General features: G+C 46.1%; 2 protein-coding genes across 8 annotated transcripts in view; both read left to right on the top strand.

Moving 5' to 3' along the window:
• LOC129016236 (RNA polymerase I-specific transcription initiation factor RRN3-like) overlaps positions 1–3,138 on the top strand; it is a 34,256-nt gene extending 31,118 nt beyond the window's left edge. For both annotated transcript variants that reach the window (XM_054455405.2, XM_054455406.2), the window contains one exon: positions 1,271–3,138. In XM_054455405.2, coding sequence (XP_054311380.1) covers positions 1,271–1,432 — 162 coding nt within the window. In that variant the 3' untranslated portion in view covers positions 1,433–3,138. The remainder of the gene's footprint in view (positions 1–1,270) is intronic.
• Positions 3,139–7,176: 4,038 nt separating this feature from the next.
• The window catches only part of LOC129016234 (protein N-terminal asparagine amidohydrolase-like), a 34,757-nt gene continuing 14,565 nt past the window's right edge, over positions 7,177–27,368 (top strand). For 2 of the 6 annotated variants that reach the window (XR_008494743.2, XM_054455401.2), the window contains exons 1-9: positions 7,182–7,319; positions 14,856–14,958; positions 15,035–15,100; positions 15,404–15,512; positions 18,554–18,627; positions 21,279–21,332; positions 21,807–21,860; positions 22,862–22,959; positions 24,346–24,413. Coding sequence is in view for 4 of the 6 variants with exons in the window: in XM_054455401.2 (XP_054311376.1) it covers positions 7,239–7,319; positions 14,856–14,958; positions 15,035–15,100; positions 15,404–15,512; positions 18,554–18,627; positions 21,279–21,332; positions 21,807–21,860; positions 22,862–22,959; positions 24,346–24,413 (707 nt within the window). In the remaining 2 variants the exon portion in view is untranslated. Of the gene's footprint in view, positions 7,320–14,855; positions 14,959–15,034; positions 15,101–15,403; positions 15,513–18,553; positions 18,628–21,278; positions 21,333–21,806; positions 21,861–22,861; positions 22,960–24,345; positions 24,414–27,368 lie in introns of all 6 variants that reach the window. The other 4 variants (XR_010124348.1, XM_063654672.1, XM_054455400.2 and 1 more) reach the window with 3 other exon arrangements.

The following is a 27,368-nucleotide window of genomic DNA, read 5'->3' as shown; positions in this document are numbered from 1 at the left end:
CTCTCGGAATCTCCTTTCTGGCTCCGGGTCACAGTCAGATAGTAAGTGGCAAGTCGCTCATGCGTGTCATCCCCGCACTGTAGGGGGTCAAGGCCAGAGGATTGCTTGAGACCAGCCTGGGCAACACAGTGACACCCTGTTTCTACAAAAATTTTTTAAATTAGCTGGGCGTGGTGGTGCACACCTGTAGTCCCAGCTCCTCTGGAAGCTGAGGTGGGAGGTCAAGGCTGCAGTGAGCTGTAAATGTAGCACGGCACTCCAGCCTGGGCAACAGAGCAAGACCCTGTTTTCTTTAAAAAAGCACACCGAAACCGTGCCTTACTCATTCTACCTTTATAAAATTCCAAGCCCAGGTTTTGGTGTTATTTAAAGAGTCTGTGGCTTTTTTGGATAAATTGCTTAACCAGACACTTCACATACTGACATGTGAGAAGCGAAGGTTAATTACAAATTAGCTGAACAAATTTAGATCTTTGCCACTTGCGCATTCTCACCAAGTAACAATCTCCAGTTGACTCATGTTGAAATTGACCCAGCAGTTTACATTAGTTTTATAGATCTTCATGAATGGCTGGTGAAGACGCAGGTTGCAACATACCCTCCAGGTCACATGAGGTGGAGCTGAGACAGTTACAGTTAGAGAGGAAAGTTAGAATCCAGTAATAAAGAATTTCGCTGCTCTGTTGCTTGGGAGCACATTTGTTTTCTTGTTAAAAGCAGCTTCAAGATGGCTTTGTTGTTGTTGTTTTTAGTAAGTAATCATTGGAAAGCACCTTTCATCTTTTTCTCTATGTTTTGCATTTGTTGAGGGGCGTGTAATTCATTCACGTTGTGTTAGGTACAAGAGCTCTAACACTGGGCAAGAATGACTCGTCGTGTTTCCTGTCCCCATTGAGCTTCAAATCTGTTTGCAAGTCAGACTTGAAACAAATGATTACAATGTATGATGAGCAGTTATGTGGGTATGTTGGTAAGAAGGAAGTGCTTATCAGAGGGAGCTTTTGTTCTGTTCTGTTTTGTTTTTTTAGAGACATGGTCTCGCTATGTTGCCCAGGCTAGATTCGGAACTCTTGAGCTCAAGCAGTCCTCCCACCTCCGCCTCCCGAGTAGCTGGGACTAAAGGCGTGTGCCACTACACTGGCTTTCTTTTGAAATTAAGATATTTTCTTCACCATCTTTACAAACGTTAACACCTTCCTGAGGAAGGAATTGTTGAAAGCTTTTCAGTCAGCAGTGGTGACGTTACTGATGATTTCTGATGTTTCTACAGGAGATAGTGGAAGATGAAGATGATGACTTTCTGAAAGGCGAAGTGCCCCAGAATGATACCGTGATTGGGATCACACCGAGCTCCTTTGACGCGCATTTCCGAAGTCCTTCGAGTAGTGTGGGCTCCCCACCCGTGTTGTACATGCAACCCAGTCCCCTCTGACGGCAGAGATTTGTGACTGAGTGTGACATTTGGGATTCCCCATCACTCGTCATGCCCTCAGCACCCAGCTCGTGCCATTGGGCATTGATGGCATTGAGCTGGAGCGAGTGCCTGCCTCGGCTGTGGCACTTCCAGGTTCGACTGAATCAAGCATCTGAAGACTGGGTTTTTTTGTTGTTGTTGTTCCCCTTACAGACAAAATGAAGACTATCATGTGCAATCTTTTACAGTGGGGTTGATGATATATTTGGAAGGATTTCCTTGTTTAATATGTACATTTTTTGTGTTAACAGCTTTTTGACACAATTACTGGGTAATTTCTAACATAGGTAGCAGACTGTTTCACGGGTTGCTGTTTTAACATGGGTTTTTGTCAGATCCATGGTCATAGGACTTTGCTGATCAGCTTTCAGTGAAGAATCCTCTAAGTTAAAACTTCTACTTAAAGACTTTAACTAGAAAGTGTTTATTTTGGCTACATTGTTCACCTTCTGCTGTATTGGTATTTGTCTGTTGGGATTTCAAGGGAGTGTAGAGAAGATAGAAAGCCAAGAGCTGGCCCGACGTGGTCTGGGACACAGAGTTGGAGCTGGCACTGAAGATCTCCGGGGACTTCAGAGACCAATAAAAGCCCATAGGGAAGAGAGAGAGGATATAGAGAAACAGGATCAGATGTGTAATATACTTGGCACAGCGAAAAAATGGACTTAAAAGACAGAAATGGAGGTCCAGGTAGATGTAATTCACACGGACTGAAAGTGAGCCTGGGCTTGTGTGAAACACATGAGATTGGATTTGACCCCTTGGCTCTCAAGTGTCCCCTTAGATCTAGAACTGCTCCATGGTGGCCATCAGATCGAGTCAGTTTTGATCTGCATCAGTTAGTTATTGAGAATTTCTTTGTTCAAACAGGAAAAATTTTTTAGATTATTTGGTGTTACGGTTTTGCTCACAACAATAGGTGGAAGTTTCTAGTGCAGTCTTGGTCTGATGGCTGTGCGTATCGTACATTCGGCTTGGTGAAATCCTTCTCTAAAGCCTCTTTGTATTTTTATAACTAAACAGAGGAAGTCTTCAGAAGACGGCTTTATAACAAATTTGTGCAAACACTGCTAGAGTCATTTTGAAGCTCAAGCATTTTCACTTTGTTTCTTACATGTGTACTTTTTTGTTTACTTGTGAAAATGGCCATCTTTAAGCATATTTATTTTCTGCCACTTCTATTTATTTAAAGGCAAGCAATATTTTCTTGATCATAAATATTTTGTAATGAAATACGTCCTCTTTCTCAGGGCTTTGTATGCGCTTGTATAATTACATTGATGGCAATGTAGAGTTTGAATTTCAGTCTGTAAATACTTTTTTGGAAAATAGAAATTTTTATTGCTTTAAAGTTTTGGATATGGGTGGTTTTCTTTTGGGGGCTTGGTGGAAAGTCATTTGAGAACTTTAAGGTTCTCTTTTTAACTGCTGGCAAAATGTTGATTTTTTAATATTAGATAAAATGAGTAAATGAAATTCCCCAGAAATTAATAGTAAGTGGGGTCTTTGTGGGTTGGGAAGTAGTTTTAACGTAGAAAGATATTTACAAATAAGTCTGTTTAATTTCAAAGAGTTTGTGAAAAAAAATCCATGGTGAAAATAAAACAATGACATGGTTAATCTGGAACTTTCATTCTTATACCAATAAAAGGTACCTCAATACATGTTCTTTCAATTTCTGTTTTTTTTTTTTTTTTTATTTAATGTATTAAAGCATTTTGCAGTGGAAAACTCCTGAGGCATTGCTGTTGAAGAGGGAGAAATAGTGCTGGTGTGGTGGGGAGCTTGATGAAATTCATTGCATGCCAGGGTGAGGATGGCTTCCGTGTGCACCGTATGAAGTATCCGCGACTCTCCTTAATCACACCCAGCCAAGAGTGATTGAGGCTTGAGCAGGTCCAAGGGAAGCAGACACTTCTTTCAAAAAGTTACATGCTTTGAAGGGACATCTATGGGGAAAAATACTGTGAAATCTCCTTAGAAATTGCATGCCAACAATGGGAATTTTTCCTTTCACTAAAAAGCAAGCTGTCAGTTGTAGGAGTCTCCAGGGTCTGTCCTTTTGTCTGTGTGCTCTGGTTTGGTCTTCCTTGATGAGAAGTGGCTGAATTTTTACAAGTCAACTTACCGAGTGCCACGGGCTTCCTTTCCTAACTAGCTGTTTGACCTTGAGCAAGTTACCTAACCTTTCTGAGCGCTAATTAAACTGTAAAATGGGAAAAAGATACTAGCGTAAGGCTTTAAGGATTCGATGCATGTACAAGTTAACGGCCGTTATTTTCTTGTAAGAAAGGAAGCACTTTCATGGGAAGTTTTTTTCGGTTAAAGATAACTTCCATTTCTTCCATAATACCTACCTCCCTGGTACCAACTTAGATCTGAACTGGAGAGGAGGAAGCAGCGTGTTTCCCTTGCCAGGCAGTGCTTATGATGGTGGTTCTTAACCCTAGCTGTGCCCTAGAATCAGTCCCTCGGAGTGCTGAGAAACTAAGGATGCCCAGGCTCACACCACACACCAACTCAACCTCTGATTGAATCAGTCTCCAGAAGAAGGGTCTGGATGTGGATGGTTTTTAAAGCTCCCTGGTGATTCGAAGGTGCAGGCTGCCTTGAGAACTGTTCATTGGTTTACAACTGCATACTTTTCTTGTTTCAACTAATTGAACATCCAAAGCTCCACCATGTTTTGTTCCATCAAATGCTTTCCTTTTGTGTGTTTCAGTCTGACTCTGGATCGTTGAGTAGGATTTATAATGTATCTAAGAATTTGGGGCCAGGTGTGGTAGCTCATGCCTGTAATCTGAGCACTTGGGGAGGACAGTGAAAGGATCTCTTGAAGCTAGGAGTGTGAGATCAGCTGGGGCAACATAGTGAGACCCCCATCTCTACATTAAAAAATTTGAAACACAAATTGGGATCCTTTCACTAAATATTTACTAAGGTTCTGTATAATGTTCATCATTCTTTTTTTGAGACAGAGTCTCACTTCACTCTATCACCCAGGCTGGAGTGCAGTGGTGCAATCACGGCTCAACAACTGCAACCTCTGCCTCCTGAGTTCAAGTGATCCGCCCACCTCAGCCTCCTGAGTAGCTGGGACTACAGGTACGCACCACCATGCCTGGCTAATTTTTGTATTTTTAGTAGAGATGGGGTTTCACTATGTTGGCCAGGCTGGTCTTGAACTCCTAACCTCAAGCAATCTGTCCGCCTCGGCCTCCCAAAGTGCTGGGATTACAGGCGTGAGCCACCATGTCTGGCCTCAAAAAAGTGTAATTTAAAAAATATTTCCCTGTATATATTCTTTGAAGCTTGCCATCAGCCATCTTGTGAGGCAGGTTGGTTTCCTATCTTAAAGAAACAGGCTTTCCAACATTGTAATTAGTGCTTTCTTTTTCTTTTTCTTTTCTTTTTTTGAGACGGTCTTGCTGTAATCACCCAGGCAAGAGTGCAGTGGCGCAGTCGTGCCTCATTGCAGCCTTGATCTCTCGGGCTTGACTGATCCTCCCGAGTAGCTGGGACTACAGGCCTGCCACCATGCCCAGCTAATTTTTGTATTTGTTGGAGAAGCAGGGTTCCCTGTGTTGTCCAGGCTCGTCTCGAACTTCTGGGCTCAAGTGAGTCCTCCTTTGGCCTTTCAAAGTGCTGGGGTTACAGGCATGAGCCGCAGTGCTGGCCACACACCTGCTATTGCTTCCTCATTGCCTGTAGACCAAAATTTGTGGAGCTGGGGTGGGAAGAGAGGTAGGGGAGTGGTTTCCTGCTTGTTATCTGGCTCATTTAGTCCTTTAACACAGGACTCAGCCTAGGAGATTGATAACCTGAGATTACGTGAAAAAAGATCACCCAAAAGTGAAAAACCAGTTAGGCAAACTGCACCAGCCCCAGGCAGAACCCACAGAACCTTGTTCTTCACCTTTGCACTTCCAAATGCCTCACTTTGATTGACTACTCTTTGCTCCGCAATTCCAATAATAGCTATCTTTAGAGTGTTTAGTATGTACCAAGTGAAACAAACATGCTATTCTACAAAACCAGTTCAGGGAAGTTAAGTAACTTGCTCTAGGCCAGCCTGCTGGTCATTGATCACCCTGGATTCAAACCCTGTTTTTAGCTCCGAGCTTCCTAGTTGGGACTTACTTAATGTTGCCTGCGTTAGAATGAGTTGTTTACAGTCTAGGAGCATCTTATAGTGATGGAGAGCACTGCCTTTGGAATCATGCAAAGCTAGGTTCAGTCTTCGTTCTACTATTTATTTCTACCACTTTGAGCAAGTTACTGTATCTGTTATAACGGAGGTGTTAATAGTAGCTCCTACATTTGTGAGGACAAATGACAAATGAGGTGTTGATAGTAGCTCCTACATTTGTGAGGACAAATGAGAAATGTAGGTGTAATAATACAGAGAAATAATTTCCTGGTAGCTAGAAATAGAGTTATTTTGGGTGAGAAGTTGGGTAACCTGGCGATGGGAACACCATCTTCTACAGTCTCTTCTTTACTGTAGTAAATTTCCTGGTATTTTTGTTGAACGGGGTGTGTAAGCTGAGGGGGAGATTTATGAAAGAAGACGATGAATATGGATGATAAAATTCTAATAAAGTTTCTGCTCTATCATGTGGCTCCTCTGTATCTTTTGTAAAATTACTTTTTGTTAATGTGCTGCAGAGTCGGATGAATTTGAGCAATATTTCCAAGTTTTAGAAGAGAGCTCCACGGTGAGACGCCTCTCACCTTGGGGACCTGTCCTCAGATTAAGGGCTCTGCAGTCAGTATCCGCAAATCCTTCCCCCACGGTTCCCAGCCCACCTGTGAGTGGCCTATTGGATTCCAATCACGACGTGTTAATCGACGATCTCTTTAGTACGTGGGGCTAGCACAGTTCAGGATATATTTTCTCAGTTTAAGACCATTTACATTTATTTTTATTATTATTTTTAGAAACAGTGTCTTCCTCTGCAGTGCCCAAACATAGCTCCTTGCAGCCTCCCACTCCTGGGGTCAAGAGATCCTCCCGCCTCAGCCTACAGAGTGGCTGGGATTACAGGTGCATGCCACCATGCCCAGTTAATTTTTAAATTTTTGGCAGAGACGAGGGTATGGGGGAGGGTGGGTCTCACTAGGTTGCCCAGGCTGGTCTCGAACTCCTGGCCTCAAGCGATCCTCCTGCCTCGGCCCCCCAAAGTGCTGGGATTACAGGCGTGAGCCACTGTGCCCGCCTGATTAGGTTTATTATTACTCATTGAATGCAATCCTACGGAGCTGCACAGCAGGGTCCCAAACTCAAGCCTGTGGAAGGTCGCACACCTGGGAAGCGTGGAGCAATGACCTAAAGCGCAGCAGTCGGAGCCAGAACCCGCCCAGGGAACTCGCCTGGCGGCTCTCTTGGCTGGTGCAGCTGCTCCCTGGCCGCTCCCCTTTCCCCGCTCCTTCACTCCCACGCTTTTGGGACTACACTTCCCAGCGCCCCTTGCGGAGGAGGCGGGCCGCGCGCTGCTTCCGGGGCCGCTTCCTGTCTTTGGACTACATTTCCCGTGAGGCCTTGCGACCCTGTCCTGGATTTCTCCAGTCTCTTCGGCCGGCTCCGCCTCCGCCTGGACTCCACTTCCCGGTAGCGCCCGCGGTGGGGCGTGGCAGGACGAGGCGGGACGCGCGGCCCGAGGGGCGGGGGCGGGGGCGGGGGCGGCGGGGGCGGCGGGCGGCTCGGGGCTGCGGTGGGGGAAGCCGCCTCCTCCCAGGGCCTGCCTGGGCGGCCGCCTCCGCTATGCCGCTGCTCGTCGAGGGGCGGCGAGTGAGGCTGCCGCAGTCAGCCGGGGACCTCGTCCGAGCCCATCCGCCTTTGGAGGTGAGTGGGGCGCGGCGGGGGGCTTCGGGGCGGGCCCGAGGGGAAGCTGCAGGGCGGGCGAGCGCCCTCCTCACCCCACCGCTGCCCGCCTCACGCGACACAGACTTGAAACTTGGCGCTGTTGGCACATCCGGAGCCCTGGCCGTCGGCTCGCGTCTTCCCCTTGAGGGGTGCGGGAGTTTTCGCCTTCTTTAGACTTCAGCAGGCTGCCGCGGAGGCCACTGTCTGACAGGGGAGGGGACGGGGGCCCAGAGAGGTTAGGTGACTTGCCCAAGGTCGCACAGCACTGCGGCTCGGGGACACGCCGGGACCTCCATTCCCAGACGGGGCGGCTGCAGCCGCCAGAGGGCTCGGTCCGTTTAGGCAAATCCGTCCGCCCGCCTTCGGGGACCCGCAGCCTGCGGTGAACGTTGCTTCGTCCTTGCGTCCGCGTGAAGCAGGAGGTTATTCCAGGGCGGGCTTCGGAGAGCGTTTGGCCTGGGGGATCTTGGCGGGGACCCCCCAGTCCTTCCTCCTCTCTCTCCCCTACCCCCGGAGCCTAGGGCGCCGAGTTATTTTTAGCCGGAAGAGAGAGCCCTGCTTTCCGCAGCTGGGCCATAGGACCACGCCCTGATGCACGGGTTTTGTTTTTGTTTTTTCTGCTTTTGTGCTCAAATAGATTTCTGAACTCTTGTCCACGCTTCTGCAGGGACTGTCGGCAAGGGGGTTCTCAGGTTTTAAAAAGAGCGGGGCGTGGCGACGGGGGGCAAACGTCCTACTTGCCATAGATCCTGTTAAAGGGGAATCAATCATTTCGTTGATTTGAGAGTCAAATATCGAGCCCCTAATATCTGTTGGGCACCGTACTGATCACTGTCCCTGCCCTCGAAGTGTTTGTAGTCTAGAAGGCAGAATGGTTTCTGATGAAGAAGACTCAGATACTATAAACTGTTAAGTGCCATAAAGAAAAAGCGTCCCCTTTCACTCTGAATGGGAAGCACAGGAACCTGACCAAGTGTGTTGGGTTGGGGAAGGCATTTAGAGGTTTCATCTGTCACAGCTGTACAGTTTGTGATTATTTTGTTTGCTTGTTTGTTCTCTATTTGATCTGTCCCCAGAATGTAAGCCTCCTGAAGGCAGATAAGAGTAGTGTCCTCACTTTTGAATCCTCAGAGTGTAGGACGGTCCCTGGCATAGAATTGGCGCTCAGTAAAGATTTGTTGCATAAATGAGGGCACAAAATGATCCCTGAACGTGTTCTGAAGGGTGACAAGGATTTACTGACGGGGAGAAGGCAGACAGCTCTGTGTGATTCTCAGCTTGCATTTCAGGACCGACCATCGTCTGTTAGCCAACATGCACCGAGCTAGGCGTGGTGGCGTGTCACTTTATCCTTGCATTGTGTTACTGTCCTGTTAACTAGCGAAGTCGAGAGTAGGACTCACCAAGGAAAAATAATTTCAGCCGCCTGAAGAATTTAGGGGATGCTCTACTTTTATGTCTGTTTGAAAATGTCCGTGATAGAAAGTTAGATGGGTGTCTTGGGCTGCACACTTAAGTGTGGAGGGGGATTTGGTGACACATTGGGGCTGCTCCTCTCGGAGGAAGGTTTTGGCCTATTTAAGAAGACGTGTCCTAGAAAGGCTATGTACTGGGGACCAGTTTGTGTTACAGGAACTTTGGAAAGGGGCGATCACTTTGATTTGCGGCAGTGTAAGTGAAGAAGGATGCAGGCACGAGAGAGATTTGAAAAGGAGAAGAAGGGTGAGGGCATCGCAGCTGGGCAAGCCGCCTGGGGCGCGGCGGGCAGGAGGGGAAGGGCCCAGTGGGTGGGTGGCCTGGCCAGTTTCTCCGGAGCAGCCAGGGTGAGGAGGGGAAGCATGGAAAGTAAAGCTACAGGGGTGGATTGTACCCAGATGACCAAATGACCAAGGGGTTTAAATGGACCTTTCACCTACTTAGCAACAGGGAGACATTAAAGGTGTTTTTGTTTTTGTTTTTGTTTTGAGACTTAGTTTTGCTCTGTTGCCCAGGCTGGAGTGCTGTGGTGCAATCTCGGCTCACTGCAACCTCCGTCTCCCAAGGTTCAAGCGATTCTCATGCCTCAGCCTCCCAAGTAGCTGGGATTACAGGTGCATGCCACCACGCCCAGCTAATTTTTTTATTTTTGGTAGAGACGGGGTTTCACCGTGTTGGCCAGGCTGGTCTTGAACTCCTGACCTCAAGTGATCTGCCCGTCTCGGCCTCCCGAAGTGCTAGGATTACCGGTGTGAGCCACTCCACCCGGCCTGGATTATTTTTATATAATAAAGCAGGATGTCCTCTTTGTAGGAAAGCAAAATATAATAATACAGAAAAGAAAAAAAAATGTATGACTACAACCATTCTTCAGTTTGGTGAAAGTCCTAATGAAGGTTTTTCTTTGTATATACTTTACTTTTTTTAAAAAAATGATAGCTTACTATATGTTGTTTTATAATGTGTGTTTTTCATGTAACGATGTGTTCTGAGTATGGAGTACCAACAGTTAGAAGCCTGTGTGTAACTACGACTAGCAAATAACAACAATAACAGTAATACAGCGGAAGCTGCCAAGCACCACAGCAAGAGTTACTGCTATTCCCATTTTACAGATGAGGACTGTGAGGCACAGAGAGGCTGGGAAACTGGCCCCAGGCCCCACATCCTGGGAGTGGTGAAGCCAGGATTGGAACCCTGGCAGCCTGCCCTTGACTCTGGAGCTGCGCTATTCAGTACAGTAGCCACGACCCATGTGGTTACCTAGGATTTAAATTAAAAATCAATTACAATTAGATAAAATTGCAAACTCAGTTCCTCAGTTGCAGTAGCCACATTTCAAGTGCTGAGCAGACGGCATGGCTACTAATGAGACAGTGTGAATATAGACGGTGGCCATCCCTGCACAGAGTTCCTTTGGCCAGAGCTGTTTAGAGCCCTCCCTTAGTCACTCTTAACCAGTCACTGGGTACTCGGTAACCAGTCCTGCAACATCTTGGGTAATATAGTTCCACAGTCTACAAGATGCTCTCAGCGTAGCTTAGTTCCTGCTTTTATTATTTATTTATTTATTTTTTTTTTTTGAGAGATGGAGCCTTGCTCTGTCACCCAGGCTGGAATGCAATGGCGTGATCTTGGCTCACTGCAACCTCTGCCTCCCAGGTTCAAGCGATTCTCCTGCCTCAGCCTCCTGAGTATCTGGGATTACAGACATCCGCCACCATGCCCGGCTAATTTTTGTATTTTTAGTAGAGATGGGGCTTCAACATGTTGGCCAGGCTGGTCTGAAACTCCTGACCTCAAGTGATCCTCCCGCCTCAGCCTCCAAAGTGCTGGGATTACAGGCGCTAGCCACTGTGTTGGGCCTCATAATTTCTTATATAGCATTGTGCTTTACAGTTCACAAATCATTTTCATGCCCCTCTCCTGTTTGTAAAGGAAGAATTGACAAACAGGACAGCAGGCGTGAGGGTCACATGATCATCCCCCAGGTCACAGCTAGGTGATTGGCTAAGACACAGGTCAACAAGCCACAGCTCATGGGCCGGACCCTGCTTATGTATAGCCTATAGGCCAAGAATGGTCTTTATATTTCTCAAAGGTTGAGAAAAATCAAAATAGTATTTTGTAACATGGGAAATGGTGTTGAAATTAAAACTTCGGTGTCACCTATAAATAAAGTTTTATTGGAACACAGCCACATCTGTATTGTCTATGGCTGCTTTCACTTCATAACAGCAGAGTTGAGCAATTGTGACAGAGACTGCGGCCTTGCAGAACCCCAAATATTTCCTGTCTGGCCTTTTTCAGAAAATCTGCCGGTCACTGGGTTAAGAGAATACTGCCATTGAATAGGAATTGGGAAATAGGGATGAGGGACTGAGGGAAAAGTTTTTTTTTTAAAGCAAATATTAGTATCTAGAGAATATTAGAGGTTAAGAAAAGTGGGACTACTTGCATATGAATTTATAAAGTAGGACTGTGTGTTTTTCCAAAGAAGGGAAGTTTGGCTAAACTCTTTTCACTACTTAAAAGAGCAAAAATTAGCCAAGTGTGGTGGCGTGCGCCTGTGGTTCCAGCTACTGCAAAGGATGCTGAGGTGGGAGGATTGCTTGAGCCCAGGAGTTTGAGGTTGCAGTGAGCTATGATCTGGCCACAGCACTTCAGCCTGGGCAACAGAGTGAGGCCTTGTCTCTGAAAAAAAAAAATTAAAAATAAAGTAGAGGCTGGGCACAGTGGCTCATGCCTATAATCCTAGCACAAGTGGGGTGGCGTGCGCCTGTGGTTCCAGCTACTGCAAAGGAGGCTGAAGCAGGAGGATCACATGAACCCAGGAGTTCGAGACCAGCCCGGGCAATACAGGGAGACCCCATCTCTCCAAACAATACAAAAATTAGCCAGGTGTGTTGGCTCATGCCTGTAGTTCCCAGCTCCTTGGGAGGCTGAGGTGGGAGGATTGCTTGAGGCCAGAGGCTGCAGTGAGCCACGATCTCGCCGCTGCACTCCAGCCTGGGAGACAGTAAGACCCTGTCTAAAAAAAGAAATTAAAAGATAGAGCAAAGCAGTCTACTGTTTTAGTTTTCTGGCATTCTCTCTTCTGATAATTTTTGCTTTTATTTCTTTGGGAAATCATAGGAGCTGTGTTGAAGAGAGACATGATTTTTGGTCTTTGTGAAAGCAGTAATTAATTTCTCACAAATAGCTTTGCTTTTGAGTGGTGACCCAATTGTGAACATGAGTGTTAAAAATTCGCCTTTGCGCCCTCCCTTCTCTTCCCTTCCCTCAAAGAACAAAGCAGAAGGTAAGTATCTCAGGAGTAATCCAGAGGGAATTCTGAATTCTCCCCTGTTATTCTGAACTAAGGTGAGGTAAGACGTGGAATGAAAATGAGAGGCTTTCACCTGTAGAGGTGTTCTGAGTTTTAGAGCAGTCACACCTGTTTCTCATTGACTTCTGGAGCCAGCAAGGCTGTCTTGCCCATCTAATTTTACACTGCAGTTCATTTAATCTTTAGTTTGTTTCTTAAATTAAGGGGCTTGTCTCATTTTCATTGATACCTTGCTTCCAGTTAATGGAAGTTTATAAACAGAAGAAAACACCATGTAAGTAATCAAGCTGATCATTGTGTTTACTACATCTCTTCTTTTAGTTTAATCTTAATTTTTTTTTTTTTTTTGAGGCAGGGTCTTGGTCTGTCACCCAGGCTGGAGTAGAGTGGTGCAATCATGGCTCACTGCAGCCTCCACCTCCTGGCTGCAAGTGTTCCTCCTACCTGAGCCTCCAGAGTAGCTGAACTACAGGCACATGCCACCACACCCAGCTAATTTTTGTAGAGACAGGATCTTCCTTGTTGCTCAGGCTGGTTTTGAACTCTTAGGCTCAAGCAGTCCTCCCTCCTCAGCCTCCCAAAGTGCTGGAATTACAGTTGGGAGCCATCGCACCCAGCTGCTCTTATGTTTTATTAAGGGAGCACTAACCTAAATTAGCACCAGTCATGCGAAATGGCAAGAAGCTGATAGAAGACTAAGACTGCAAAACTGTCTTCCCGTGTAGACAATACATACATACATTGTCTAGACATTTGAGGAAGATTTTGTTCATCCAGGAGTTTGTTGCAAGTAAGAAGGAAATTATGATACATTGTAGTGTTGTATCAATTTAACATTTTTGAAAAAGTTTTTGTTAAATAACCACTGAATTTTTAACCACTTAATTTTTTTTACAAGCTTACTAAATAAGTTTGTACAAATACTCAGATTATTGACACTTAGTATTAACATACCTTTCGTGAATGTGCCTTATCCATTTTGTTCTTGTACTCTAATAATAACTGTGTGGTAGAACATTGAGAAGAGAGGACGACAGCCGCAGGAATCACTCATGTTTGCTCTTTTGGCGCAGCCATGCTTGTATTGGTGAAATTTCCTTCCAGTGTTTTTCTCTATGGGGATAAGCATTTAATCATTGTTGTATTAACGGCACATTTATAGCTCTTTAAAACATTTTTTATACTTTTGTATCTTGCTTTGCAATTAGCATTTCAAAACTCTTTTTCGCATAGTTTTCATTTCTCACGACGGTGCAGTTAGTGGTTGTGACTTGGTTCTGTGCCTAATGTACTTACCTTTTCCATTGTTGCTCCCAGCTTTTTGCCATTACAAATTACACAGGGGGCTGGGCATGGTGGCTCATGCTATAATCCCAGCACCTTGGGAGGCCAAGGCAGGCGGATCACTTGAGGCCAGGAGTTTGATACCAGTGTGGCCAACATGGTGAAACCCGGTTTCTACTAAAAATATGAAAAGCCGGGCATGGTGGCGCACGCCTGTAATCCCAGCTACTGGGGAGGCTGAGGCATGAGAATCACTTGAACCTGGGAGGTGGAGATGGCAGTGAACTGAGATTACGCCACTGCACTCCAGCCTGGGCAACAGAACGAGACTCTGTCTCAAAAAAAAAAAAATAAGATAAAAGAAATAACACAGGGATGAACATATTTTGAGTTATTTCCTTAGGACAGATTTCCAGAAGTGAAATTACTAGGTTAGGGACTAAGGTAAAAAAGCGGAGGCCAGGTATGGTGGCTTATGCCTGTAATCCCAGCACTGTAGGAGGCCAAGGTGGGTGGATCACTTGAGTCCAAGAGTTTGAGACCAGCCTGGGCAGCATAGGGAGGCCCCATCTCTACAAAAAGTATAAAAATCAGCCAGGTGTGGCGGTGTGCGCCTGTACTCCCAGCACTTTGGGAGGCCGGAGTGGGTGGATTGCTTGACCCCAGGAGTTTGAGACCAGCCTGGGGAGCATAGGGAGACCTCGTCACTACAAAAAGTATAAAAATCAGCCGGGTGTGGTGGCGCAGGCCTGTAGTCCCAGCTATTTGGGAGGCTAAGGTGGTAGGATCGCTTGAGCCTGGGAGGTGGAGGCTGCAGTGAGTTGAAATTGTACCACTATACATCAGCTTGGGTGACAGAGTGAGAGACTGTCTCAGAAAATAAAAAAGAGGGGATGTGATTTCAGAGCCATCCATCCACTATTCCTGTGTAATCTGATTCTCTTTACAATGGTAAAATTGTTAAGAGTCTCACACTCTTTAGTAAAGAACTGTGATAGCTGGGTGTGGTGGGTCATGCCTGTAATCCCAGCACTTTGGGAGGCCAAGGCAGGAAGATTGCTTGAGCCCAGGAGTTCAAGACCAGCCTGGGAGACATAGTGAGGCCCTGTCTCTTTAAAAAAAACAAAAACAACAACAACAACAAAAAACAAACTATAATAAAGGGTTTTTGCATCTCATTTCATAGGTTACTATGACATCTGATTTCATAGGTTAAAAAAACCACCGCGCAGAACCTCATCGTTTTCTCTGCATTGTTCTGAATGACCGTGGCTGCTGCCTTTTTCTTTGAGCCTCTCTGTCCGCTGACACACTCCCCACACACTAGCGTGCTGCCCACGCAGAGCCCGCTTTGGCTCTCTCCACATCTTTAGTTTTTCCATCCTCACTAATTTACATCACTGTTTTATTTTTTTTTAATTAAACAGGAAAGAGCCAGACTTCTCAGAGGTCAGTGTGTTCAACAAGTGGGACCCCAGGGCCTTCTCTATGTTCAGCAAAGAGAGCTTGCAGTGACCTCCCCAAAGGATGGTAGGTTAGGAAGCAGTGAATTGGGCGCTATCCCAAAAGGCTGTTGGATATTTTATTTTATTTCTTTTTTAAACAGGCTCCATCTCCATTCTGGGTTCTGATGATGCCACTACTTGTCACATTGTGGTCCTGAGGCACACAGGTATGATGAGAGAGGTGAAGGAAACCATTACTTAAACTGACCCAACCTTTGGGAGCATTGAATTTCTCGCGTTGAGTTTCCTGGTGTCTTGTTGGAAGCGGACTCCGCTTACCTTTTTTCTGGTCTGCATGGTGTCTCCCTGGTGTCCTGGTCAGAATGGGTTGGCTGGGCAGCACAGACCTTTCCGTTTTTCCCCTACAGGATATGCAAAGACGAGGCGGTCCGGAGGGACAGGCGGAGTCTCGGCCTGCGCACTGCACTCCCATCAGGAATAACTTGAGTCCTTTCACCCTTGTTCTTCAGGTAATGGGGCCACCTGCTTGACACATTGTGACGGAACCGACACCAAAGCTGAGGTCCCCTTGATCATGAACTCCATAAAATCCTTTTCTGACCACGCTCAATGTGGAAGGTGAGATCCACGCTGCTCTCATAGGTGAATTGAGATCTTGGAACCGTTGCGTACAGGACGTGGCCGTGGAAGCTGTTAGGGGAACACAGGATGCCACCGCCGTCGTGTCTGCCTCGTTCCCCTGGAACAGAACCTGGCACGACGTGGGCACTGCGTGAGCAGTGGTTGAGTGAATGAGTGGGTGTTGGGCACAGGCAAGGAGTCCGTGCTGGATTTGAGATGGAAGGCTTGACTTTGAACTTGATGTCGCCTCAGGAACGTCGAGTTTGCGATTTTCACGTCGTTTTGCTCTCCCCCGGGTGTGGTAGCTCTTCATGCAGTCATTCCTCCCGCAGTTGCTTGTTAAATGCTTCCTCTCACCTACACCTTGTAGTTTCTAGGGACACAGCAGTGAAGACTAGACAGAAAGCCTGGCCCAAGATGTTTGTATTCCGAAGCCGAGAGACTGTACACAAGATGGGGTGTTGGGTGGTGAGGCAGGGCTGTGGAGAAAACCAGGCCAGGAAGATGTGGGGACCGCTAGGGGGCGAGGCATGTAGTTTTTTTTTCTTGTTCTCTTTTTGTTGTTGAGATAGGGTCTGGCTGTGTCGCCCTGTCTGGAGCGCAGTTGTGTGATCTCAGCTTACTGCAGCCTTGACTTTGCGGACTCAGGTGATTCTCCCACCTCAGCCTCCCAAGTAGCTGGGACCACAGGTGTACACCACCATACCCAGCTAGTTGTTTTTTTTTTTTTCTGTAGAGACAGGGTTTTGCCAAGTTGCCCAGGCTGGTCTTAAACTCTTGGGCTCAAGTGATCCTCCCAGCTGAGGGGTATAGTTTTAAATTCCAGCAGATTGGTAGTTTCCCCAAGGATTGCTGGATAAGAAGCGGCCTCTAGCCTGGGTGCCCCCACAGCACCTCATCCTCTCTCACTGCAGTAAAGTATCTGCTGCCTCCATTTGACAGAGACCGGCACTGAGGCTCAATGTGCTGGAGCACACAGGAGCTAAGTGGAGGCTGATGACACAGGCCTGCTGTCAAGACCACTGTTCACACACCCGTCCCCTCTCCTTGCTCTGTCTTTGTGTAGACCTGGCAGGCATTGCTCTCATTTTATTTGAAGTCTAAGGCAGCCATTGAGTGAACTATTCCCATCATATACAAAGGCTTAACAATCCTAGGAGTCAAAAAAGGAAAGAGAGAGTTCTCTGGGAGAGATTTGCCAGTCAATACCGATCGATTCTAAATTCTCCCTCTGCGGTCTGTGCCGAGGCTGGGCTGGCTTCATGGACATGTGACCCGTGCAGGCCCAAAATGGTATTTTCATTTTCCTGTCATCTTGGCCCCCGCAGGGGGACATAATCAATGCCATTATGTTGCCACACACTCTGCTTCATGGTTCTCAGAACGTGCCTGTCAGCTCTTCCTGCTCTGTTGTAGAACTGCGATCGCTCAGGGAGTCAGAGGCAAACCTGGTGGCCCAGTGGCAAGCACAGCCATGGTGGCCACAGCTCTCCTTACTACTACTACTTGGAGTTTATTATGAGGCCCCTTGAGGCTGTGCCCTGTGTTAGGTACATCCAAGGTTCTGGTTCATCCCTTAGGAAGATTTTGTGTCTGAGAAGGCAGCGTGAAGTCTGGCAACACTTTGCCGAGCGTGAATTCGCCCAGTTGACGGGCTGTGGAAAAGGGGGTTAGTAGATGAGTGTGGGAAACACTGGGTTCAAGAAAGTTAGTTGGATTTTTTCAATCGCAGGACTTCTCAAGAGCTTCACTGTGCTAATGCGCAGTGTGACTCCTAAGGAGGGCTTCCAACAGGCAGTTGCCCAATCTTTTTTTTTTTTTTTTAATTTGTTTTAGAGCCAGGGTTTCACCCTGTCACCCAGGCTAGTCTCAAACTTCTGGGCTCAAGCAATCCTTCCACCTCTGCCTGCCAAGTAGCTGGGAATAGAGGTGTATGCCAGCACACCTGGCCCCAAACCATTTTTTTTTTTTTTTTTTGAGACAGAGTCTGGCTCTGTCGCCCAGGCTGGCATACAGTGATGCAGTCTTGGCTCACTGCAACCTCTGCCTCCTGGGTTCAAGTGATTCTCCTGCCTCAGCCTCCCGAGTAGCTGAGATTACAGACGCCCACCACCACACCCAACTTACTTATTTATTTTTTCCCCGAGATGGAGTCTTGCTCGATTGCCCAGATCTGGAGTGCAGTGGCGTGATCTCGGCTCACTGAAACCTCTGCCTCCCAGGTTCAAGCAATTCTCCTGCCTCAGCCTCCCAAGTAGCTGGGATTACAGGTGCACCACCATGCCTGGCTAATTTCTTTTTTTTTTTTTTTTTTTTTTTGAGATGGAGTCTTACTCTGTAGCCTAAGCTGGAGTGCAGTGGCACGATCTTGACTCACTGCAACCTCTGCCTCCCAGGGTGAAGCAGTTCTCCTGCCTCAGCCTCCCAAGTAGCTGGGACTACAGGCGCATGCCATAATGCCCAGCTAATTTTTTTTTTTGTATTTTAGTAGAGATGCAGTTTTACCTTGTTGCCCAGGCTGGTTGCAAACTCCTGAGCTCAAGCAATCTGCCCGCCTCAGCCTCCCAAAGTGCTGGGATTACAGGCGTGAGCCACTGCCCCCAGCCTAATTTTTGTATTTTTAGTAGAGATGGGGTTTTACCCTGTTGGCCAGGCTGGTCTCGAACTCCTAACCTCAAGTGATCCGCCCACCTCAGCCTCCCAAAGTGCTAGGATTACAGGTGTGAGCCACTGCACCTGTCTTGTGCCTGTGCTCTTCTAGAGCAAAGCTCCCTACTGGTGCATGGAGGCGGCATCACATTTGTGTTCAGATAGGGATCCCCTCAGTCATCAGGGCCCCTGGGCAGGGTCCCCAGAAGCTCGCCACTGGCCTTGGCAGTGTGCTGCCGATACTTTCTTTTGCGGTGGCACGAAGATGACCTGAAGCTCTGCTGTAGAGCAAGTGTTCATGGAAACTGAGAATGAAAATTCAAAGTGAGACCAGCGCACGCACCGGTGTCTTCTTCTGGCCTCTGACCCCTGTCTCATCTCTTTGCCAGGCTGGAAGTGCACCTCGTTGGAGGCTTCAGTGACGACAGGCAGTTGTCACAAAAACTCACTCATCAACTTCTTAGTAAGTTCATTTTTTTTTTCTTTCCCCCAAATTGGACATAAATATGTACCCATATTTGCTTGGGTTAAAAATCCCAACTGGTACAAAACCTGAGAAGGGCACACCCACTTGGAGCAGCACAGAGAAACAGACTGCCCAGCTTGGAATTTCACAGAAAGACTGAATGCGTGGAGCTCATGTGTAGGGGTAGCAGGGCTGGGGATAAGATTTTCTACTAAAACAGCAGTGAACACATTCCAAAATAGTAAGTGCTCTGAATTGTGTGAAAACAGAGCCACCCTCCCTCCTGGCAAAAATGTCCATTTTAATCTGCAGAAAATTAAAACACTGATGATACCATTTTTTCCCTATTAGCACATTTTTTTTTCTTTTTTCTTTTTTTTTTTTTTCCAGGGGTGGAGTCTTGCTCTGTTGCCCAGGCTGGAGTGCAGTAGCATGATCTCGGCTCACTGCAAGCTCTGCCTCCTGGGTTCAAGCAATTCTCTTGCCTCACTCTCCTGAGTAGCTGGGATCACAGGCGTGCGCCACCACACCCACCTAATTTTTGTATTTTTGGTAGAAATGGGGTTTCACCATGTTGGCTAGGCTGGTCGTGAACTTCTGATCTCTTGATGCACCTGCCTTGGCCTCTCAAAGTGCTGGGATTACAGGTGTGAGTCACCACACTTGGCCTAAATTTGCAAGTATTTTCAAAAAAGAAAGAAACAAAAACAACATTGTCGTGTGTTGACTAACCACCAGGCCGTGAAGTAAGCTTACTCATATGATGGTACAGCCTGTCTGGGAAGCAATTTGGCATCATGACTGAAGGCCTCACTCTGCCGCCCAGGCTGTAGTGCAGTGGCGCCATCATGGCTCACTGCAGTGTCAACCTACTGGGCTCAAGTGATCCTCCCTCCTCAGCCTCCCAAGTAGCTGTGACTAGGTGCATGCCACCATGCCCAGCTGATTTTTAAATTTTTTGTGGAGACAGGGTCTCGCCATGACTTAACTCTTAAAAAAGGTTCATATCTGGCCGGGCATGGTGGCTCATGCCTGTAATCCCAGCACTTTGGGAGGCCGAGGCAGGTGGATCACCTAAGGTCAGGAGTTCAACACCAGCCTGGGCAACATGGTGAAACCCTCTCTCTAGTAAAATTACAAAAATTAGGCCGGGTGCAGTGGCTCATGCCTGTAATCCCAGCACTTTGGGAGTTCAAGGCAGGCCGATCACCTGAGGTCAGAAGTTCAAGACCAGCCTGACCAACATGGAAAAACCCCGTCTCTACTAAAAATACAAAATTAGCCGGGCATGGTGGTACATGCCTATAATCCCAGCTACTTGGGAGGCTGAGGCAGGAGAATCGCTTGAACCCGGGAGGTGTAGGTTGCGGTGAGCTGAGATGATGCCATTGCACTCCAGCATGGACATCAAGAGCGAAACTCCATCTCAAAAAAAAAAAAAAAAAATTATCTGGGCATGGTGGCGCACGCCTGTAATCCCAGCTATTCAGGAGGCTGAGGCAGGAGAATCACTTGAACCTAGGAGGTGGAGGTTGCAGTGAGCTGAGATCACACCACTGCACTCCAGCCTGGGTGACAGAGCGAGACTTCATCTCAATAAATAAATAAATAGTTCATATCCTTTGACCCAGTAATTCCCCTTGTGGAAATATATGCTAAGAAAATAATCTGAAATGTGCATAGAGATTTGAGCCTGAAGATGAGCGGTAGAACATTACTTATAACAGGAAATGTGATGTTATCAGAATAATAATTATGTAGTTGCTAAAAAATAACACATATAAGGGTGAGAATTACATGGGAAAATACCTGTGCACAAGCAAATCAGGATATAAAATTGTCGGCTGGGCGCGGTGGCTCATTCCTGTAATCCCAGAACTTTGGGCAGCCAAGGCAGGTGGATCACTTGAGGTCAGGAGTTCGAGACCAGCCTGGCCAACATGGTGAAACCCCATCTGTCTCTACTGAAAATACAAAAATTAGCCAGGCATGGTGGCGCACGCCTGTAATTCCAGCTACTCGGGAGGCTGAGGCAGGAAAATCGCTTGAACCTGGGAGGTGGAGATGACGATGAGCAGAGATCGCTCCACTGCACTCTAGCCTGGGTGACAGAGCAAGACTCCATCTCAAAAAATAAAAGATATAAAATTGTCTTTATGGTCAGCTCTGCTGAGCATAGAAAAATATGGAAGAAAATCCACTAATTATTAACAGTGCTAGGATTATGGACATTAAAAACCGACTTCCTTATGTTCTCCTGTATTTTTCAAATCTGTTAGAGTGGCCAGATTTTTGTTTTTGTAATTCTGATAAACAGGAAAACAGTTTACTTAGGAGAAAAGTAAAAATCTTATGAATCCATGGGTCCCCGCAAAACCCTCAGAATGAAGAGAAAAATGGGAAGGCTCAGCCCAGGCTCCTTCGGGCCTGAGGCTGAGAATGTGGCCGTCTCCTGGCGGTCAGGGTTCTGTGGTGTCAGCTCCCTAGCGTCTGGCCCCATAGGCCAGGCTGTGGCAGTGTGGGTGCAGGCTGTAGGGTGGAGCACACTCAGTTGGCTGCCGTCCCTCCCTGTCCTTGGCTTGCTCAGCAGTTTGTTCTGGTAACTAGAGGAACTTTTCTGACATCCGGTCTTAAAATTCTCATCATAGGTGAATTTGACAGGCAAGAAGATGACATTCACTTAGTGACATTATGTGTGACAGGTAAGTTCTGCCATTTGCCCCAAAGCGAAGATGTGGGTCTCAGGACCGTTTTGTCCCCAGTCTTGCAGTGGGCCCAAGCACCGGCACACACTGCTGTCACTGCTTGGCCACCGTCTGTCCCGGCTCTTCCTGTGGTGGGATGGCCTTCCCCTTCCCCTTGCCCTCGTCCACCATCTGCCCGGCCTCAGTTCCAATGCGGCCCCCTTGTCTCCCAGGAAGGAGGGCACTGGATCTCAGAGGAGCTGCCACCCGTGTGGCAGACAGGGTGCACAGAGAAGGTGGGGTGGGAGTGGGGACCGATTCTGCAGCTGCCAGTTTGTTCAGTATAAACCCCCCTGCCTTGGGACAGGGTAGGGAAACAGGGCCACAATCCCTTTCATTTTCTGGAATTTTCCTCCCTTTCTGCATTGAGGAGCTCCTCCTTCGCCTTTATTATACAAAGTAAAGTGTATCTTAAACATTTTTATTTTGTAGAATTAAATGACCGGGAAGAAAACGAAAACCACTTTCCAATAATATATGGCATTGGTAAGTAGTGTGCATCTTTTGTGGGTTGGAGGCTTGGTCACATGTGCAGTTAAAAGTCTAATTTAGCAAACCAATGACCCCACTGCTGTCAGGATGGGACAGCCTTGGGTTCAGATCCCAGCTACTCCGAACATCTGCCATGAGGCCTTGGGCAAGTAGCTTAACTTCTCTAAGCTTTACCTATAAAACTGAGATAACATTCACTTCTTAAGACTTTGAAGAAGCAACGTGGTAGCAAATAGAAAGCATAGGCCATGCCCACCCTTCCCAGGAGCTGGGAGAGTGCCTGGTTTTGTTTCCCTCTCTCCCCAGCACCCCAGGCCCGGCGTGCTTTTCTCCTGCCAGTGCTCTGGGGTAGGAAGGCAGGCACTGGAATCCTTTTATACATCAGGAACTGAGGAAGGTTTTGCTTGAGAACAGAAATCCTCCAAAGTGTAAAACTCTCAGGCTAGAGAAAACCTAGAACCATCCTCCCTGCTTGGCAGCCCCAGGACTCCCACGGAAAAGGCATCATGGAATCGGCTCTATTTCAGAGGGCTTCTGCTGTAGCGGTGATACTTGATTGATTTAGCTGGGTGGTAGGTACACAGTGTTCACTGTTCTATTCTCTGTAACTTCGTGTATGTATAAAATACTAAATTGTGAAGATTCAAACAGAACGATCACAGTTCACCCACCCACCCCGGCCGTACACCAGTAGGGCTGACCAGAGGTTTTGCTACACGTCCGACTGAAGGAATGGCTGCCTCCCAGGTGGAAAGCAGCTCTTGGTTTAGAACAAAATCTCACCGAGTCCAGCTCGGGCCTCAGCGATTTTCACCGAGATGCTTGGGGTAAAGGTTGCATTTTCCCCCTCCAGGGAGGGGGAAGTCCAGGTACTTAGGAGCCATTCTGTTCACTTTCCGGTCTTTCTCTTAGGAGTGGTGGTAGAAATGTAAGACTGTGCAGACTTTCCACTTTGGTCTTTTGTCAATTCAGAGTCATCCTTTTGTCCCTCACAGCTGTCAACATTAAGACTGCAGAGATTTACAGAGCCTCCTTTCAAGATCGGGGTCCGGAGGAGCAGCTGCGTGCTGCGCGAACTTTAGCAGGAGGACCAGTGAGTTTCAAATCATCTTTGTTAAGGGGTTAAAAGAAAAAAAAAAAAAAAAAGCATCAAATGTCAAGGCCTTAAGTTTTCGGAATCTTAGAAAAGTTTATGCTGTCAGCTTCTTTATAGCTGTAAATGATCAGGGACCAGCACATACATACACCCGTCCCCACACTCACTGTCTCAAAATAGTAATGAACATCTTTAGGTCATCAGCTCCAGTTCTCTGCCTAAAAGGTGTGGGAGGTATGCGTGAACCCCAGCATCCGAATGCAAAGAGAACAAACTTCTGTTACTTCGTAAGAGCTTTTCCTATAAAGTTCTACAAAGAGAGGAGAACTGGGACGCGGGAGAAGTTTCTCCCGTCTGCACTCGGGACTATGCATTCTTTTGGACCGGGTCACTGAAGAGCAATTTGCTGGAACAATTTAATTAACCCAAAATAATGATCAAATTCATTTAAAGTCTGATTCCCTTAGGGTGCTTAATTAAATTATACTGTAATTTTAAAAGTTAGAAAACCGAAAACCCAAGGTTTATATGCCATTTGAGGAATGGGTGAAAGAATTCTTTAAAAATGCTCAAAGTGTGAAAAAACAGAAATCACATTCAGGCCACCCCAAAGAAATCTTCTCGTTTATGAAATGCTGATGTTTTTCACTGGAAAATGTGTTTGGATTCAGAGCCAACCCTTTTAACATTTTTAGGACTTCTCAAGGAGTGTAACAGGCCTAGTTTAGTTGATATTCAGAACATATTTCAGTGTCAGTTACCAAAGTGAATATTGCTAGGTAAGCTGAGGCTGCCATTGGCAAATTTGGGAATTCAGGGACTGGATCATTTGGCAAATTAGCTTCTTCTTTTGATGGGGCAGCAGGTACTGTATGCTTTTAAATTGCAAGGTGATCAGTTGTTTGGGGTATAAATAATGAGGCAGTGAGGAACACAGACTTTAGTCAGACGTGGCTGGGTTTGAGGCCCAGCTCTGAGGCTTACTGGACACATGACCTGGGAAATGGGCCCCGTTTCTCTGAGCCTCAAGTTTTCACCCCAAATGGGAAAAAACACCCTCGTCCTGTGGGACTGCTGTTGGCACTCAACAGTCATGTGTGTGCCCCACAGTGTGCAGCACATTGTCCCCATAAATACAACCAACGTTGTCAAGCAACAAGTCTAGATTTTTGGTTTAGGAAAAAAGGCATCAGTATCATTAGAGGGGATGGGAAAGAGCAAAAGTGGCTTTATCTGTAAAGGCTTCCTGGAATTATTGACTTGTAATTGAATAGGTGCTAGGCGAGAGAGAGAGAAAAGTCATGAGGATGTTTCAGACAGGATGGTCGTTGGGAGCATGAAGGTGTGAATCAAGCCAAACTGTTTATCTTTTCATTTGGCCAGATGGTAGGGGACACACAGGAGTGTCACAGGAGTGAGGATCGTCAGGAGCATCACCAGCTGACTCAGGGGTGAAGATAAATTCTCTTGACCATCATATGCCTCATTCTCTTCACTGTCAGCACTGAGGCCTTTTTCGAGTGCTTTCTGAACCTTCTCATAGTTAAAGTGGTGAATTTTATTGAAAACACTTGTTTTAAAATTTGTCTGTTTTATCTAAAAATTTGGTTGTGTCTAAATGATTACCTTGTAAGCCCTTGTGGGAGCCAGTGTGGTATAATAGAGGTCAGAAACAGGAGTCAGGGACCCCAGGTTTTGGCACCTCATTGTCATTTATTAGCTCCATGACCGTAGGCAAGTCGCTTAACCTTTCTGCATCTTAGTTTCCTCACCTCCAAAATGTTAGACCAGAATCAGACGTTTTTATGCTATACATTTTTTTTTTTTTGAGACAGGGTTTTACTCTGTTCCAGGCTGGAGTGCAGTGGCACAATCATAGCTTACCGTAGCCTCAAACTCCCAGGCTCAAGCGATCCTCCTACCTCTGCCTCCCAAGTAGCTAGGACTACAGGTGTGCACCACCACACCCAGCTAATTTATTTCTCACTGTGTTGCCCAGGCTGATCTGAAACTCCTGGCCTCAAGTGATTCTTCTGCCTTGGCCTCCCAAAGAATTTTATTTTTCTTTTCAATGACACTTTAAAAAAAAATTTTTTTTAAATTTTTTAAAATTATACTTTAAGTTTTAGGGTGCGTGTGCACAACGTGCAGGTTTGTTACATATGTATACATGTGCCATGTTGGTGTGCTGCACCCATTAACTCTTCATTTAACATTAGGTATATCACCTAATGCTATCCCTCCTCCCTCCCCCCACCACACAACAAGCACCAGTGTATGATGTTCCCCTTCCTGTGTCCATGTATTCTCATTGTTCAATTCCCACCTATGAGTGAGAACATGCGGTGTTTGGTTTTTTGTCCTTGAGATAGTTTGCTGAGAATGATGGTTTCAAGCTTCATCCATGTCCCTACAAAGGACATGAACTCATCATTTTTTATGGCTGCATAGTATTCCATGGTGTATATGTGCCACATTTTCTTAATCCAGTCTATCATTTATGGACATTTGGGTTGGTTCCAAGTCTTCGCTATTGTGAATAGTGCCACAATAAACATACGTGTGCGTGTGTCTTTATAGCAGCATGATTTATAATCCTTTGGGTATATACCCAGTAATGGGATGGCTGGATCAAATGGTATTTCTAGTTCTAGATCCCTGAGGAATCGCCACACTGACTTCCACAATGGTTGAACTAGTTTAGAGTCCCACCAACAGTGTAAAAGTGTTCCTATTTCTCCACATCCTCTCCAGCACCTGTTGTTTCCTGACTTTTTAATGATGGCCATTCTAACTGGTGTGAGATGGTATCTCATTGTGGTTTTGATTTGCATTTCTTTGATGGCCAGTGCTGATGAGCATTTTTTCATGTGTCTTTTGGCTGCATAAATGTCTTCTTTTGAGAAGTGTCTGTTCATATCCTTCACCCACTTTTTGATGGGGTTGTTTGTTTTTTTCTTGTAAATTTGTTTGAGTTCATTGTAGATTCTGGATATTAGCCCTTTGTCAGATGAGTAGACTGCAAAAATTTTCTCCCATTTTGTAGGTTGCCTGTTCACTCTGATGGTAGTTTCTTTTGCTGTGCAGAAGCTCTTTAGTTTAATTAGATCTCATTTGTCAATTTTGGCTTTTGTTGCCGTTGCTTTTGGTGTTTTAGACATGAAGTCCTTGCCCATGCCTATGTCCTGAATGGTATTGGCTAGGTTTTCTTCTAGGGTTTTTATGGTTTTAGGTCTAACATTTAAGTCTTTAATCCATCTTGAATTAATTTTTGTATAAGATGTAAGGAAGGGATCCAGTTTCAGCTTTCTACATATGGCTAGCCAGTTTTCCCAGCACCATTTATTAAATAGGGAATCCTTTCCCCATTTCTTGTTTTTGTCAGGTTTGTCAAAGATCAGATAGTTGTAGATATTCGGCATTATTTCTGAGGGCTCTATTCTGTTCCATTGGTCTATATCTCTGTATTGGTACCAGTACCATGCTGTTTTGGTGACTGTAGCCTTGTAGTATAGTTTGAAGTCAGGTAGCATGATGCCTCCAGCTTTGTTTTTTTGGCTTAGGAGTGACTTGGCAATGCGGGCTCTTTTTTGGTTCCATATGAACTTTAAAGTAGTTTTTTCCAATGCTGTGAAGAAAGTCATTGGTAGCTTGATGGGGATGGCATTGAATCTATAAATTACCTTGGGCAGTGTGGCCGTTTTCACGATATTGATTCTTCCTACCCATGAGCATGGAATGTTCTTCCATTTGTTTGTATCTTCTTTTATTTCATTGAGCAGTGGTTTGCAGTTCTCCTTGAAGAGGTCCCTCACATCCCTTGTAAGTTGGATTCCTAGGTATTTTATTCTCTTTGAAGCAATTGTGAATGGGAGTTCACTCATGATTTGGCTCTCTGTCTGTTATTGGTGTATAAGAATGCTTGTGATTTTTGCACATTGATTCTGTATCCTGAGACTTTGCTGAAGTTACCTATCAGTTTAAGGAGATTTTGGGCTGAGATGATGGGGTTTTCTAGATATACAATCATGTCGTCTGCAAACAGGGACAATTTGACTTCCTCTTTTCCTAACTGAATACCCTTTATTTCCTTCTCCTGCCTCATTGCCCTGGCCAGAACTTCCAACACTGTGTTGAATAGGAGTGGTGAGAGAGGGCATCCCTGTCTTGTGCCAGTTTTCAAAGGGAATGCTTCCAGTTTTTGCCCATTCAGTATGATATTGGCTGTGGGTTTGTCATAGATAGCTTTTATTATTTTGAGATACGTCCCATCAATACCCAATTTATTGAGAGTTTTTAGCATGAAGGGTTGTTGAATTTTGTCAAAGGCCTTTCTGCATCTATTGAGATAATCATGTGGTTTTTGTCATTGGTTCTCTTTATATGCTGGATTAGATTTATTGATT

The sequence above is a fragment of the Pongo pygmaeus genome, chromosome 18, assembly GCF_028885625.2.
Source record: "Pongo pygmaeus isolate AG05252 chromosome 18, NHGRI_mPonPyg2-v2.0_pri, whole genome shotgun sequence".
Classification (NCBI taxonomy): Eukaryota; Metazoa; Chordata; class Mammalia; order Primates; family Hominidae; genus Pongo; species Pongo pygmaeus.
Note: the sequence above shows the minus strand (reverse complement) of the source record. Positions and strands in the feature narration are given on the sequence as shown.